The 16,044-nt window shown below is 52.2% G+C and overlaps 1 protein-coding gene across 1 annotated transcript in view; it reads left to right on the plus strand.

Annotated features, from left to right (window-relative positions):
- LOC144509464 (voltage-dependent T-type calcium channel subunit alpha-1I-like) overlaps window positions 1-16,044 on the plus strand; it is a 232,987-nt gene that overhangs the window by 35,087 nt on the left and 181,856 nt on the right. Inside the window, exon 4 of the mRNA XM_078238374.1 lies at window positions 14,738-14,897. Coding sequence (XP_078094500.1) covers window positions 14,738-14,897 — 160 coding nt within the window. The remainder of the gene's footprint in view (window positions 1-14,737; window positions 14,898-16,044) is intronic.

Consider the following 16,044-nt stretch of genomic DNA (forward strand, 5'->3'; position numbering starts at 1 on the left):
CTGAATTCCTGATTGGATTTGTTTGTGACCATCTTATAGAGTTACCACACTTACATCATGGTGCCAAGACATCACACTGTTTTTGATTTGATTTATTATTGTCACATGTATTGGGGTACAGTGAAAAGTATTGTTTCTTGCGCACTGTACAGACAAAGCATACCGTTCACAGAGTACATAGGGGAGGAGGAAATGAGAGGGTGCAGAATGCAGTGTTACAGTCATAGCTAGGATGTAGAGAAAGATCAACTTAATATTTGATTTGATTTATTGTTGTCACATGTATTAGGATCCAGTGAAAAGTATTATTTCTTGCACGCTATACAGTCAAAGCATGCTGTTCATAGATTACAAAGGGGAGAAGGAAAGGAGAGAGTGCAGAATCCAATGTTATAGTTATAGCTAGGGTGTAGAGAAAGATCACCTTAGTGCGAGGTAAGTCCATTTAAAAATCTGACAGCAGCAGGGACAAAGCTGTTCCTGAGTCGGTTGGTACGTGACCTCAGATTTTTATATATTTTTCTCGACGGAAGAAGGTGGAAGAGAGAATGTCCGGGGTGCATGGGGTCCTTGATTATGCTGGCTGCTTAAGCGAGGCAGTGGGAAGTGTAGACAGAGTCAATGGATGGGAGGCTGGTTTGCGTAATAGACTGGGCTACATTCACGACCTTTTGTAGTTTCTTGCGGTCTTGGGCAGAGCAGGAGGCGGCACGGTGACACAGTGGTTAGCACTGCTGCCTCACCTCGCCAGGGACCCGGGTTCGATTCCCGGCCTGGGTCACTGTCTGTGCGAAGTCTGCACGTTCTCCCCATGTCTGCGTGGGGTTTCCTCCGGGTGCTCCGGTTTCCTCCCACTGTCCAAAGATCAGCGGGTTAGGTGAATTGGCCGTGCTAAATTTCCCCTTAGTGTCAGGGGGACTAGCTAGGGTAAATGCATGGGGTTATGGGGATAAGGCCTGGGTGGGATTGTGGTCGGTGCAGACTCGATGGGCCGAATGGCCTCTTTCTGTAGCATAGGGATTCTGTGTGCCCATCCAGGTACAGATTCTGGTCATTCTGTTACTGGATGCTGTCCAAGGTGCTGAACTAACACAAGTGGCAGCGCTGGTTTCCTGTCCATGCGCCAATTCCATTGTGGGTGGGTTACCCAATAGAATGCATCTCGATTAGCGCCCACAATCCAATCATTACCTGCATCAGCGTGGGTGTCTATCCATCATGGCGGATAGAGCTTGTTTGTTTCATTGATGAGTTGGAAGAGTTGGAAAAGGACTCAAGTCATCCTCAAACCCATTCCACTGTTCAGATTATAACTGATCGGAAACTCAACTTCATTCCCCTGACTTTTCTCCCTATCTCTCAGAACCCTTATCCAACAATCAATCCATCTCCACCTTGAAAGATTCAGTTGAATTCCAGCGTCCACTGAGTTTTGAAACATAGGAACACTGGAACATAGGAACTAGGAGCAGAAGTCGGCAAGTTCAGCCCTTTGAGCCTGCTCCGCCATTCAATCAGATCATGGCTGATCTCTCCCTGGTCTCAAACCCACCTCCCCACCTGTTCCCAATATCCCCTTATCCTTTCACTAGAAATATATCGATCCCTCTCTTGAAACCATTCAACGATTCAGACTTGAAGGAAAGAGTTCCAGAACCTCCACGAGCCTATGATGAAGAAATTCTTTTTTTATTCATTCATGGGTGTCGCTGGCTGGGCCAGCATTTATTGCCCATCCCTAGTTGCCCTTGGAGGGCAGTTGAGAGTCAACCACATTGCTGTGGCTCTGGAGTCACATGTAGGCCAGACCAGGTAAGGACGGCAGATTTCCTTCCCTAAAGGACATTCGTGAACCAGATGGGTTTTTCCAACAATCAATAATGGTTTCATGGTCATCAGTAGATTCTTAATTCCAGATATTTTTTATTGAATTCAAATTCCACCATCTGCCGTGGTGGGATTCGAACCCGGGTCCCCAGAGCTTTGGCTGATTTTCTGGATTAATAGTCTTGCGATAATACCACGAGGCCATCACCTCCCTACCAGCTTCCTCTAAGATTAGGGTTATGCACCTTTCATGACTTTAATCAGGTAATTGAGGTGGGCCTGTTGGAATCTGAACTCCTGGATTAAGGGCCAAATTGACAGGCCGATCAGGGAGCCTCTTGCTTTGTACTTAACCAGGCGTGCCAGTTCCTCTGGGACTCCGAGTGTAGACCGCTAACGGAAAGCTCTCTGTACGCTGTTGTCAGACTTGTAAATAAAGGGATTTTGGGTGAAGGGACTTCTGCCTCTGAGGACAGCACGGTGGCACAGCGGGTTAGCACTGCTGCTTCACAGCGCCAGAGACCCGGGTTCGATTCCCGGCTTGGGTGACTGTCCGTGTGGAGTCTGCACGTTCTCCCCGTGTCTGCGTGGGTTTCCTCCGGGTGCTCCGGTTTCCTCCCACAGTCCAAAGATGTGCATGTGAGAGGTAAATTGGCCATGTTAAATTGCTCCTTAGTGTCAGGGGGACTAGCTAAGCTGAATACATGGGATTATAGGGTCTGGGTGGGATTGTGGTCAGTGCAGACCTGATGGGCTGAATGGCCTCCTTCTGCACTATAGCATTCTACGATTCTATGACTTATTACACTGCCCTTTGATTTCTCAACTTGGGGAAGTAACTTCTGGACTTTCGCCCGATCTTATCAACCTCGATCAGGCCACCCCCTCAGTCTCCTAGACTCAGGAATTCCAGTTTGTAAATGGATCTCATTATTTAGCTCCCTAAAGCCCCAGGAGGTGTCACACCTTGAATAAAATGTATTACCAAAAGACCGGCAGTCCTCTGAGTTTGAACATCATCCAGGACAAAACGCAGGTCGCAACAGGAGGAAAATACTGCGGGTGCGGGACATCTGAAGTAAAAACAGTGGTGGAAATATTCAGCAGGTCTGGCAGCATCTGTGGAGATAGAAACAGAGAGTTTCCTTTCTGAGTGCAGTGTGAATCTTCTACAGAACAGAACATGGATTCAGATATTCACTTGTGTGCACAGTTGCAAGGCAGGATCGAGTTGATTTAGCGGCACGGTGGCACAGTGGTTAGCACTGCTGCCTCACCACGCCAGGGACCCGGGTTCCATTCCCGGCTTGGGTCACCGTCTGTTCAGAGTTTTCCCCGTGTCTGCGTGGGCTTCCTCCAACCTAGCCCGCACATCTTTGGACTGTGAGGGAGGAAACCCGGAGCACCCGGAGGAAACCCACGCAGACACAGGGAGAACGTGCAAACTCCACACCGACAGTGACCCAAGCCGGGAATCGAACCCGGATCCCTGGCGCTGTGAGGCAGTAGCGCTAACCCACTGTGCCACCGTGCACAAGTCTGCTGTCCTTACCCGGTCTGGCCTACGTGTGACTCCAGAGCCACAGCAATGTGGTTGACTCTCAACTGCCCTCCAAGGGCAACTAGGGATGGGCAATAAATGCTGGCCCAGCCAGCGACGCCCATGTCCCATGAATGAATTTTTTTTTAAATTCTCATTTCCAAATTCATTTGAACAAATAACTCTTGGAAACATTGTCTGTTTTTTGCAATATGCGAGAGACACGAGACCAATATGGAGGCACAGCAGGACTCCTCCAACCCTGTCAGGGGCATTTTGAAACACAGCGTCACGCAATTTAAGCCCACAATTCAACCTGGCAATACAACAGGGCTCCTTTGTTCCAGGAGGTGGGAGATTGTGAAATCTGCTTGGCGGTGTGTCGTCAGGAAGGATGTGATGCACACATTCCAATATGGCGGAGCAGCATGTGCCCGTCCACTCGGCGGGGACTTTCCAGTCCTCGCTGCTCGATCGACAATGGGAAGTGATCGTCTCCCAGCGCTCCAATGTGGCGGATCGACGGGGGGGACCGGCATCCCAAGTTGCGCACGCTCCAAAACATCGTGGAGTTCAAATGAAATTCAAAGACAAAAGAATCCCGACTCCAGGAAGTCGGGAAAGCCAGCGCGCTCAAAGTTAGGCAAGTGACAGTCAAGAGGACCCTGTTCGAAGGTTGGAGCTGGTTGGTTCATGTCATGATGTGGAGATGCCGGCGTTGGACTGGGGTAAACACAGTAAGAGTTTTAACAAGTTTTACCTGTTGGACTTTAACCTGGTGTTGTTAAAACTCTTACTGGTTTATGTCAGCCATGGCTCAGAGGTTCGGCTCCAAGTCAGAAGGATGCGGGGTTCAAGTCCCGCTCCAGGACTTGAGCGCACTATCCCAGCACACAGACACGATGGGCCAAATGGCCCCCTTTCTATGCTGTATCATTTCGAGCTGCCAATCCTGCTGGAAGTCTCACAACACCAGGTTAAAGTCCAACAGGTTTATTTGGTAGCACGAGCTTTCGGAGCGCTGCTCCTTCATCAGGTGAGTGTAGTCAGGGAGTGCGTGGTGCACACATTCCAATATGGCGGAGCAGCGCCCCGAAAGCTCGTGCTACCAAATAAACCTGTTGGACTTTAACCTGGTGCTGTGAGACTTCTTACTGTGTTTACCTCAGTCCAACGCCGGCATCTCCACATCAATCCTGTTGCAGCCAGCGTTTCGAGTCTGGATGACCCTTCGTTAGAACTCTGATGAAGGGTCATCCAGACTTGAACGTTGACTCTATTCTCTTTCCACAGATACTGCCAGACCTGCTGAGACTTTCCAGCATTTTCTGTTTTCGCTTCAGATTCCAGCATCCGCAGTATTTTGCTGTTAATCCTGATTGAGGGGTCAGTTTAACAACTTCAGATGATTCGCCCTACCCCACCTCGACCCCTTTGTTTTCATTCTATTTTATTTAATTTTTAACTGTTCTCTCTCTTTTAGTTCTTTCTTGTCTTTCTTTATCTTTCTCCCCCCCCGACTCTTTTTCCCCCCTATTTTATCTCCCCTTTTCTCCCCCTTTGCTCCCCTTTTCCCCCTTTATCTCAATTTTACCTCTCTCCCACCCATTCCCCCCGCCTCCCCCCCCACATCTCCATCTGTCACAGTTTACCCTCTGATTCCAGCTTCTCTGCCGTTTGGCCGTTCACCCCCTTTATTCTCTCCACGGGCTGCCATTAGCAGCCTTTCCCCCTGGTTTCTGTGGCTACGACTCATCCTTCATTCCCTCTCCCTGCAGTATAAATATCTCCCACTTTCTATAACTTTTAGCTTTGACAAAGGGTCGCCTGGACTCGAAACGTCAGTTCTTTTCTCTCCTTTACAGATGCTGCCAGACCTGCTGAGATTTTCCAGCATTTTCTCTTTTGCTTTCGGGTTAGCTCAGTTGCCTGGACAGCTGGTTAGTGATGCAGAGCGATGCCAACAGCGTGGGTTCCATTCCCGTACCGGCTGAAGTTATTCATGAAGGCTCCGCCTTCTCAACCTTGACCCCTCGCCTGAGGTGTGGTGACCCTCAGGTTAAATCACCACCAGTCAGCCTATGGTCATTGGTATACAGTGAAAAGTATTGTTTCTTTCGCGCTATACAGACAAAGCATACTGTTCATAGAGAAGGAAAGGAGAGAGTGCAGAATGTAGTGTTACAGTCATAGCTAGGGTGTAGAGAAAGATCAACTTAATGCGAGGTAGGTCCATTCAAAAGTCTGATGGCAGCAGCGAAGAAGCTGTTCTTGAGTCGGTTGGTACGTGACCTCAGACTTTTTCCCGAAGGAAGAAGGTGGAAGAGAGAATGTCCGGTGTGCGTGGGGACCTTGATTCTGCTGGCTGCTTTTCCGATGCAGCGGGAAATGTAGACAGAGTCAATGGATGGGAGGCTGGTTTGCATGATGGACTGGGCTATGTTCACAACCCTTTGTAGTTCCTTGCGGTCTTGGACAGAGCAGGAGCCATACCAAACTGTGATACAATTAGAAAGAATGCTTTCTATGGTGCGTCTGTAAAAGTTGTTGAGAGTCGTGGCTGACATGCCAAATTTCCTTAGCCTTCTGAGAAAGTAGAGGCATTGGTGGGCTTTCTTAACTACAGTGTCGGCATGGGGGATGGGGAAACCAGGTTGTTTGTGATCTGGACACCTAAGAACTTGAAGCCCTCAACCATTTCGACTTCCTGACGTAGACAGGGGCATGTTCTCCATTACGCTTCCTGAAGTTGATGACTATCTCCTTCGTTTTGTTGACATGAGGGCTGATTTATATCTTCGTGCCATCTACTCGTCTTGATAACTTCACCCAACAGTACTTATCCAATGCTCAATTAACCTCTGGTCACAACCTTTTGGGCCAACTTCCAGTCATTCCCTTTTCAAATATTTACCCAATTCCATTTGGAAGTTACTGTTGAATTTGTTTCCAGAACATTCCTTCGGTCCAGACCACAACAGTCCAAAGATGTGCGGGTTAGGTTGATTGGCCATGCTAAAATTGCCCTTAGAGTCCTGGGATGCGTAGGTTAGACGGATTAGTGGGTAAATATGTAGGGATATGGGGGTAGGGCCTGGGTGGGATTGTGGTCAGTGCAGACTCGATGGGCCGAATGGCCTCTTTCTGTGCTGTAGGGTTTCTAAGATTATCTTCAATCGTTGTCCTTTGGTTAATAATCCTTAGGTCAGAGAAAGGTCCATTGGAATTTTGAACATCTCCAACTTGGTCGCCCTTTGACCTTCCCTGCTCTCAGGAGAACAATCCCAGCTCTGACACTCTCTCCACAAAACTGAAGTCCCTCAACCCTTGATAATGGGTTTAATAGGCTGGAAATGGATTTGAATTACAGGAAAGAGGCGTTAAGCACTAAATAGAATTCAAAGGTCATCAGCATCAGGTTGTGAAAAGGCAGACAAGAAACAAGGCAATGAGTCAGCTGTAACTACAAAGTGCGGAGTAAACAGATTGTGGATGGGTAAACCAAGCAGAGAAATTGGACAGACAGTATTTGGAGTTGAGAAGAGACAAATATCCAGGAGGCAGATAACATTAATGTCAGCAACCCCTGCGGAGAACCAAGCCCAGTGAGAGGGTGAGGAGTTCAATAGGGTGGAGTGTGAGTGTGCCTGAGCGTGTGTGTGTGTGAGGGTGGGGAGTTGGATGGAGTACAGTGTGTGTGTGAGGGTGGGGAGTTGGATGGGGTACAGTGTGTGTGTGAGGGTGGGGAGTTGGATGGGGTACAGTGTGTGTGTGTGAGGGTGGGGAGTTGGATGGGGTACAGTGTGTGTGTGAGGGTGGGGAGTTGGATGGAGTACAGTGTGTGTGTGAGGGTGGGGAGTTGGATGGGGTACAGTGTGTGTGTGTGAGGGTGGGGAGTTGGATGGGGTACAGTGTGTGTGTGAGGGTGGGGAGTTGGATGGGGTACAGTGTGTGTGTGTGAGGGTGGGGTGTTGGATGGGGTACAGTGTGTGAGGGTGGGGAGTTGGATGGGGTACAGTGTGTGAGGGTGGGGTGTTGGATGGGGTACAGTGTGTGTGTGAGGGTGGGGAGTTGGATGGGGTACAGTGTGTGTGTGTGTGTGAGGGTGGGGTGTTGGATGGGGTACAGTGTGTGTGTGAGGGTGGGGAGTTGGATGGGGTACAGTGTGTGTGTGTGTGAGGGTGGGGAGTTGGATGGGGTACAGTGTGTGTGTGAGGGTGGGGAGTTGGATGGGGTACAGTGTGTGTGTGTGTGAGGGTGGGGAGTTGGATGGAGTACAGTGTGTGTGTGAGGGTGGGGAGTTGGATGGGTTACAGTGTGTGTGTGTGAGAGTGGGGAGTTGGATGGGGTACAGTGTGTGTGTGTGTGTGTGAGGGTGGAGAGTTGGATGGGGTACAGTGTGTGTGTGAGGGTGGGGAGTTGGATGGGGTACAGTGTGTGTGTGTGAGGGTGGGGTGTTGGATGGGGTACAGTGTGTGTGTGTGTGAGGGTGGGGAGTTGGATGGGGTACAGTGTGTGTGTGAGGGTGGGGAGTTGGATGGGGTACAGTGTATGTGTGAGAGTGGGGAGTTGGATGGGGTACAGTCTGTGTGTGTGTGAGGGTGGGGAGTTGGATGGGGTACAGTGTGTGTGTGAGGGTGGGGAGTTGGATGGGGTACAGTGTGTGTGTGAGGGTGGGGAGTTGGATGGGGTACAGTGTGTGTGTGTGAGGGTGGGGTGTTGGATGGGGTACAGTGTGTGTGTGTGTGAGGGTGGGGAGTTGGATGGGGTACAGTGTGTGTGTGTGTGAGGGTGGGGAGTTGGATGGGGTACAGTGTATGTGTGAGAGTGGGGAGTTGGATGGGGTACAGTGTGTGTGAGGGTGGGGAGTTGGATGGGGTACAGTGTGTGTGTGAGGGTGGGGAGTTGGATGGGTTACAGTGTGTGTGTGAGAGTGGGGAGTTGGATGGGGTACAGTGTGTGTGTGTGTGAGGGTGGGGAGTTGGATGGGGTACAGTGTGTGTGTGAGGGTGGGGAGTTGGATGGGATACAGTGTGTGTGTGTGAGGGTGGGTGTTGGATGGGGTACAGTGTGTGTGTGTGTGAGGGTTGGAGTTGGATGGGGTACAGTGCGTGTGTGAGGGTGGGGAGTTGGATGGGGTACAGTGTGTGTGTGAGGGTGGGGAGTTGGATGGGGTACAGTGTGTGTGTGTGAGGGTGGAGAGTTGGATGGGGTACAGTGTGTGTGTGTGTGAGGGTGGGGAGTTGGATGGGGTACAGTGTGTGTGTGTGAGGGTGGGGAGTTGGATGGGGTACAGTGTGTGTGTGTGAGGGTGGGGAGTTGGATGGGGTACAGTGTGTGTGTGAGGGTGGGGAGTTGGATGGGGTACAGTGTATGTGTGAGAGTGGGGAGTTGGATGGGGTACAGTGTGTGTGTGTGTGAGGGTTGGAGTTGGATGCGGTACAGTGCGTGTGTGAGGGTGGGGAGTTGGATGGGGTACAGTGTGTGTGTGAGGGTGGGGAGTTGGATGGGGTACAGTGTGTGTGTGTGAGGGTGGAGAGTTGGATGGGGTACAGTGTGTGTGTGTGTGAGGGTGGGGAGTTGGATGGGGTACAGTGTGTGTGTGTGAGGGTGGGGAGTTGGATGGGGTACAGTGTGTGTGTGTGTGAGGGTGGGGAGTTGGATGAGGTACAGTGTATGTGTGAGAGTGGGGAGTTGGATGGGGTACAGTGTGTGTGAGGGTGGGGAGTTGGATGGGGTACAGTGTGTGTGTGAGGGTGGGGAGTTGGATGGGGCACAGTGTGTGTGTGAGGGTGGGGAGTTGGTTGGGATACAGTGTGTGTGTGAGGGTGGGGAGTTGGATGGGGTAGAGTGTGTGTGTGAGGGTGGGGAGTTGGATGGGGTACAGTGTGTGTGTGAGGGTGGGGAGTTGGTTGGGATACAGTGTGTGTGTGAGGGTGGGGAGTTGGATGGGGTACAGTGTGTGTGTGAGGGTGGGGTTTGGATGGGGTACAGTGTGTGTGTGAAGGTGGGGAGTTGGATGGGGTACAGTGTGTGTGTGAGGGTGGGGAGTTGGATGGGATACAGTGTGTGTGTGAGGGTGGGGTTTGGATGGGGTACAGTGTGTGTGTGAAGGTGGGGAGTTGGATGGGGTACAGTGTGTGTGTGAGGGTGGGGAGTTGGATGGGGTACAGTGTGTGTGTGTGAGGGTGCAGAGATGGATGGGGTACAGTGTGTGTGTGAGGGTGGGGAGTTGGATGGGGTACAGTGTGTGTGTGTGAGGGTGGGGAGTTGGATGGGGTACAGTGTGTGTGTGTGAGTGTGGGGTGTTGGATGGGGTACAGTGTGTGTGTGTGTGAGGGTGGAGAGTTGGATGGGGTACAGTGTGTGTGTGAGGGTGGGGAGTTGGATGGGGTACAGTGTGTGTGTGTGAGGGTGGGGTGTTGGATGGGGTACAGTGTGTGTGTGAGGGTGGGGAGTTGGATGGGGTACAGTGTGTGTGTGTGTGAGGGTGGGGAGTTGGATGGGGTACAGTGTGTGTGTGAGGGTGGGGAGTTGGATGGGGTAGAGTGTGTGTGTGTGTGAGGGTGGGGAGTTGGATGGGGTACAGTGTGTGTGTGAGGGTGGGGAGTTGGATGGGGTACAGTGTGTGTGTGTGTGAGGGTGGGGAGTTGGATGGGGTACAGTGTGTGTGTGAGGGTGTGGAGTTGGATGGGGTACAGTGTATGTGTGAGAGTGGGGAGTTGGATGGGGTACAGTGTGTGTGAGGGTGGGGAGTTGGATGGGGTACAGTGTGTGTGTGTGTGAGGGTGGAGAGTTGGATGGGGTACAGTGTGTGTGAGGGTGGGGTGTTGGATGGGGTACAGTGTGTGTGTGTGCGAGGGTGGGGAGTTGGATGGGGTACAGTGTGTGTGTGAGGGTGGGGAGTTGGATGGGGTACAGTGTGTGTGTGTGTGAGGGTGGGGAGTTGGATGGGGTACAGTGTGTGTGTGAGGGTGTGGAGTTGGATGGGGTACAGTGTATGTGTGAGAGTGGGGAGTTGGATGGGGTACAGTGTGTGTGAGGGTGGGGAGTTGGATGGGGTACAGTGTGTGTGTGAGGGTGGGGAGTTGGATGGGTTACAGTGTGTGTGTGAGAGTGGGGAGTTGGATGGGGTACAGTGTGTGTGTGTGTGTGTGAGGGTGGGGAGTTGGATGGGGTACAGTGTGTGTGTGAGGGTGGGGAGTTGGATGGGATACAGTGTGTGTGAGGGTGGGTGTTGGATGGGGTACAGTGTGTGTGTGTGTGAGGGTTGGAGTTGGATGGGGTACAGTGCGTGTGTGAGGGTGGGGAGTTGGATGGGGTACAGTGTGTGTGTGAGGGTGGGGAGTTGGATGGGGTACAGTGTGTGTGTGTGAGGGTGGAGAGTTGGATGGGGTACAGTGTGTGTGTGTGTGAGGGTGGGGAGTTGGATGGGGTACAGTGTGTGTGTGTGAGGGTGGGGAGTTGGATGGGGTACAGTGTGTGTGTGTGAGGGTGGGGAGTTGGATGGGGTACAGTGTGTGTGTGAGGGTGGGGAGTTGGATGGGGTACAGTGTATGTGTGAGAGTGGGGAGTTGGATGGGGTACAGTGTGTGTGTGTGTGAGGGTTGGAGTTGGATGGGGTACAGTGCGTGTGTGAGGGTGGGGAGTTGGATGGGGTACAGTGTGTGTGTGAGGGTGGGGAGTTGGATGGGGTACAGTGTGTGTGTGTGAGGGTGGAGAGTTGGATGGGGTACAGTGTGTGTGTGTGTGAGGGTGGGGAGTTGGATGGGGTACAGTGTGTGTGTGTGAGGGTGGGGAGTTGGATGGGGTACAGTGTGTGTGTGTGTGAGGGTGGGGAGTTGGATGGGGTACAGTGTATGTGTGAGAGTGGGGAGTTGGATGGGGTACAGTGTGTGTGAGGGTGGGGAGTTGGATGGGGTACAGTGTGTGTGTGAGGGTGGGGAGTTGGATGGGGTACAGTGTGTGTGTGAGGGTGGGGAGTTGGTTGGGATACAGTGTGTGTGTGAGGGTGGGGAGTTGGATGGGGTAGAGTGTGTGTGTGTGAGGGTGGGGAGTTGGATGGGGTACAGTGTGTGTGTGAGGGTGGGGAGTTGGTTGGGATACAGTGTGTGTGTGAGGGTGGGGAGTTGGATGGGGTACAGTGTGTGTGTGAGGGTGGGGTTTGGATGGGGTACAGTGTGTGTGTGAAGGTGGGGAGTTGGATGGGGTACAGTGTGTGTGTGAGGGTGGGGAGTTGGATGGGATACAGTGTGTGTGTGAGGGTGGGGTTTGGATGGGGTACAGTGTGTGTGTGAAGGTGGGGAGTTGGATGGGGTACAGTGTGTGTGTGAGGATGGGGAGTTGGATGGGGTACAGTGTGTGTGTGTGAGGGTTGGAGTTGGATGGGGTACAGTGCGTGTGTGAGGGTGGGGAGTTGGATGGGTTACAGTGTGTGTGTGTGAGGGTGGGGAGTTGGATGGGGTACAGTGTGTGTGTGTGTGTGAGGGTGGGGAGTTGGATGGGGTACAGTGTGTGTGTGAGGGTGGGAGTTGGATGGGGTACAGTGTGTGTGAGGGTGGGGTGCTGGATGGGGTACAGTGTGTGTGTGAGGGTGGGGAGTTGGATGGAGTACAGTGTGTGTGTGAGGGTGGGGAGTTGGAGGGGGTACAGTGTGTGTGTGTGAGGGTGGGGAGTTGGATGGGGTACAGTGTGTGTGTGAAGGTGGGGAGTTGGATGGGGTACAGTGTGTGTGTGAGGGTGGGGAGTTGGATGGGGTACAGTGTGTGTGTGAGGGTGGGGAGTTGGATGGGGTACAGTGTGTGTGTGAGGGTGGGGAGTTGGATGGGGTACAGTGTGTGTGTGAGGGTGGGGAGTTGGATGGGGTACAGTGTGTGTGTGAGGATGGGGAGTTGGATGGGGTACAGTGTGTGTGTGAGGGTGGGGAGTTGGATGGGGTACAGTGTGTGTGAGGGTGGGGTGTTGGATGTGGTACAGTGTGTGTGTGAGGGTGGGGAGTTGGAGGGGGTACAGTGTGTGTGTGTGTGAGGGTGGAGAGTTGGATGGGGATAGTGCGTCCAGGGATGAGAAACCTCAGTTATGAGGATACATAGGAGAGGTTTGGACTGTGTTCCTTGGAGAGAAGAAGGCTAAGAGGAGATTCAATAGAGATGTTCAAAATCTTGAAGGGACTGGAAAGAGTAGACATGAAGAAGCTGTTCCCATTGTGAAAACGAGAGGGCACAGATTTAAAGTAATTAGTAAAAGAAGAAAAGGTGGTATGAAGAGCAACATTTTCATGCAGCCAGTGGTTAGAATTTTTTGATATTCATTTGTGGGACACGGGCGTCGCTGGCTGGGCCGCCATCTATTGCCCATCCCTAGTCACCCTTGAACTGAGTGTCTCACTCGGTCATTTCGGAGGGCAGTTGAGAGTCAACCACATTGCTGTGGCTCTGGAGTCACATGTAGGCCAGACCGGGTAAGGGCGGCAGATTTCCTTCTCTAAAGGACATTGGTGACCCAGGTGGGTTTTTCCAACAATGGTTTCATGGTCATCAGTCGATTCTTAATTCCAGATATATTTTATTAAATTCAAATTCCACCATCTGCCGCGGCGGGATTCGAACCCGAGTCCCCAGAACATCAGCTGAGTTTCTGGATTCATAATCCAGCGATAATACCACTCGGCCTCCCCTTAATACCACCTCCCCTTAATCTGGAACGCACTGCGTGAGACAGTGGTTGGCACTGCTGCCTCACAGCGCCGGGGACACGGGTTCGATTCCCGGCTTGGGTCACTGTCTGTGCGGAGTCTGCACATTCTCCCCATGTCTGCGTGGGTTTCCTCCGGGTGCTCCGGTTTCCTCCCACAGTCTGAAAGACGTGCTGGTTAGGGTGCATTGGCCGTGCTAAATTCTCCCTCGGTGTAACCCGAACAGGCGCCGGAGTGTGGCGACGAGGGGATTTTCACAGTAACTTCATTGCAGTGTTAATGTAAGCCTACTTGTGACACTAATAAATAAACTTCAGCTTTAAAAAGAGAATTAGACTGCAAGGGAAGAGTGTGCAGGGTTACGGGGAGAAGATGGAGGGGGTGATGGAACAGGCTGAGTTGCTCACTCGGAGGGCCGGCGCAGACGCGATGGGCCAAATGGCCTCCGCCTGTGCTGTAGCGATGCAGTGAGATTGGGCTTTGCTCCCACTGTGTCGGTGCTGTGTGCTACTTGAACCTGCAGCCTGAGTCGTGCGAGAGCTGCCAGTCTATAATATCGCTTGTTACATTAATCGGAATAAAACAGCAGCAATCCAGCTCATGGTACAGAATGAAGTGCCGAGAGACCTTTAATGGAATACATCTTCATTAAGGGAACTGGGGAACTGCCTCACATTTTATGAGTACATTCTGAAGCATCTGAGTACACAGTGTTCATACTAATCTCCAGCCTAATTACTTTACCTATTTTCACACTAAACACGCCATTATCTTCCAATTAGTCGACTTTCAATTTCTCTTAACCTAATTTATTTTCCAAATGAGTGTTTTCAGCGCATCACAAGCATCCTCTTCTCACCTGTTCCACCTCTCTCAACATATACCCCTGCCAAATCGGTTCCTGTCTATTGTCGGGGGAACCTCTCAGAGTCAGAGTGAAGGGACAGGCGGCAGGGCGGCACAGCGGGTTAGCGCTGCTGCCTCACAGCGCCTGGGACCCGGGTTCGATCCCGGCCTCGGGTGACCGTCTGTGTCTGCGCGGAGTCTGCACGTTCTCCCCCGCGTCTGCGTGGGTTTCCTCCGGGTGCTCCGGTTTCCTCCCACAGTCTAAAGGTGTGCAGGGTAGGGGGATTGGCTTTGCTAAGTTGCCCCTTAGTGCCCCAAGATGTGCAGGTTAGGGTGGATTGGCCGTGCTAAATTGCCCCTCAGTGTCAGGGGGATTGGCAGGGGAAATAGGTGGGGTTACAGGGAGAGGGCCTGGGTGGGATTGTTGTCAGTGCAGGCTCGATGGGCCGAATGGCCTCCTCCTGCACTGTGGGGATTCTATGAATGGGGAGAGGATTGAGGGAAAGGAGTGAGGAAACGCTGAGTCGGATGAGGCGAGGGAGGGAGGGGATGAGGAGAGGGAGGGAGGGGTTGAGAGTGAGCGCTGGGGGAGAGAGTGAGGATGGGGGCCCCAGTAGGGGAGGGTTTGGGGTTTGCAGGATTGGATTCCCGGGGAATAAAGGAGCAAGAGTGTGAAAGCGAGGTGAGGGAATATGAGCTGGGGGAGGGGGCGATGGAGCCAGTGGGACTGGGAGGGAGGGAGAGAGTTACAGTAACTCCTGGGGCCTGTGCCACTATCCGTACACACTCTGGATTCGCTGGCTGACTGTGTGTCTCTCTGTTTTGTGTAGGTATGAGGATCCTGGTCAATCTGTTACTGGACACGCTCCCAATGCTCGGCAATGTTCTGCTGCTTTGCTTTTTTGTCTTTTTTATATTTGGAATCATCGGCGTGCAGCTGTGGGCCGGCCTCCTGCGGAATCGCTGCTTCCTGGAAGAAAACTTAACGCTGTGAGTGTTTCACTGTGAGCGTGTGTGCGCACACCTGTGCATGTGCGTCACTGTGTGTGTGTGTGTATGCGCCTATGTGTGTGCACACCTGTGTGTGCGCCTGTGTGCGTCTGCATCTGTGTTTGTGTGTATGTATGTCTGTGTGTGTGTGAACCTGTGTGTGCGTTTCTGTGTGTGTGTTTGTGTGTATGTGTGTGTGTCTGTATGTGTGTGTGCACGTGTGTGAGTGTGTGTGTGAGTGAGTGTGTGTGTGAGTGTGTGTGTGTGTGTGTGTCTGTCTGTGTGAGTGTGTGTCTGTGTGAGTGTGTGTGTCTGTGTGTGTGTGAGTGTGTGTGTGTGTGAGTGTGTGTGTGTGTCTGTGTGAGTGTGTGTGTGTGTGTCTGTGTGTGTGTGTGTCTATGTGAGTGTGCGTGTCTGTGTATGTGTGTGCCTGTGTGTGTGTGTGTATGCACCTGTGTGCGCCTGTGTGTGCGCGCCTGTGTGTGTGCGCCTGTGTGTGTGCGTCTCTGTGTGTCTGTGTATGTGTGTGTGTGTGTGAGTGAGTGTGTGTGTGAGTGTGTGTGTGTGTGTGTGAGTGAGTGTGTGTGTGAGTGTGTGTCTGTGTGTGTGTTTGTGTGAGTGTGTGTGAGTGTGTGTGTGTGTGTCTGTGTGTGTGTGTGTCTATGTGAGTGTGCGTGTCTGTGTGTCTGTGTATGTGTGTGCCTGTGTGTCTGTGTATGTGTGTGCCTGTGTGTGCCTGTGTGTGTGTGTGTGAGTGTGTGTGAGTGTGTGTGTGTGTGTGTGTCTGTGTGTGTGTGTGTCTATGTGAGTGTGCGTGTCTGTGTATGTGTGTGCCTGTGTCTGCCTGTGTGTGTGTGTGTGTGTGTATGCACCTGTGTGCGCCTGTGTGTGTGCGCCTGTGTGTGTGCGTCTCTGTGTGTCTGTGTATGTGTGTGTGTGTTTGTGTGCGCCTCTGTGTGCCCCTCTGTGTGCCCCTGTGTGTGCGCCTGTGTGTGTGGCTGCATCTGTGTTTGTGTGTGTGTGTGTGCGCCTGTGTGTGCGCCTCTGTATGTGTGTGTGTGTGAGCTGTACATTGTGCAGATTGTCTGGTCAGGAGGACTGGAGGTCTCCCACTGTGCCCTCTCTCAGTCCCCCTTTTCCTCTCTGC

Source organism: Mustelus asterias, chromosome 21 (assembly GCF_964213995.1).
Source record: "Mustelus asterias chromosome 21, sMusAst1.hap1.1, whole genome shotgun sequence".
NCBI lineage: Eukaryota > Metazoa > Chordata > Chondrichthyes > Carcharhiniformes > Triakidae > Mustelus > Mustelus asterias.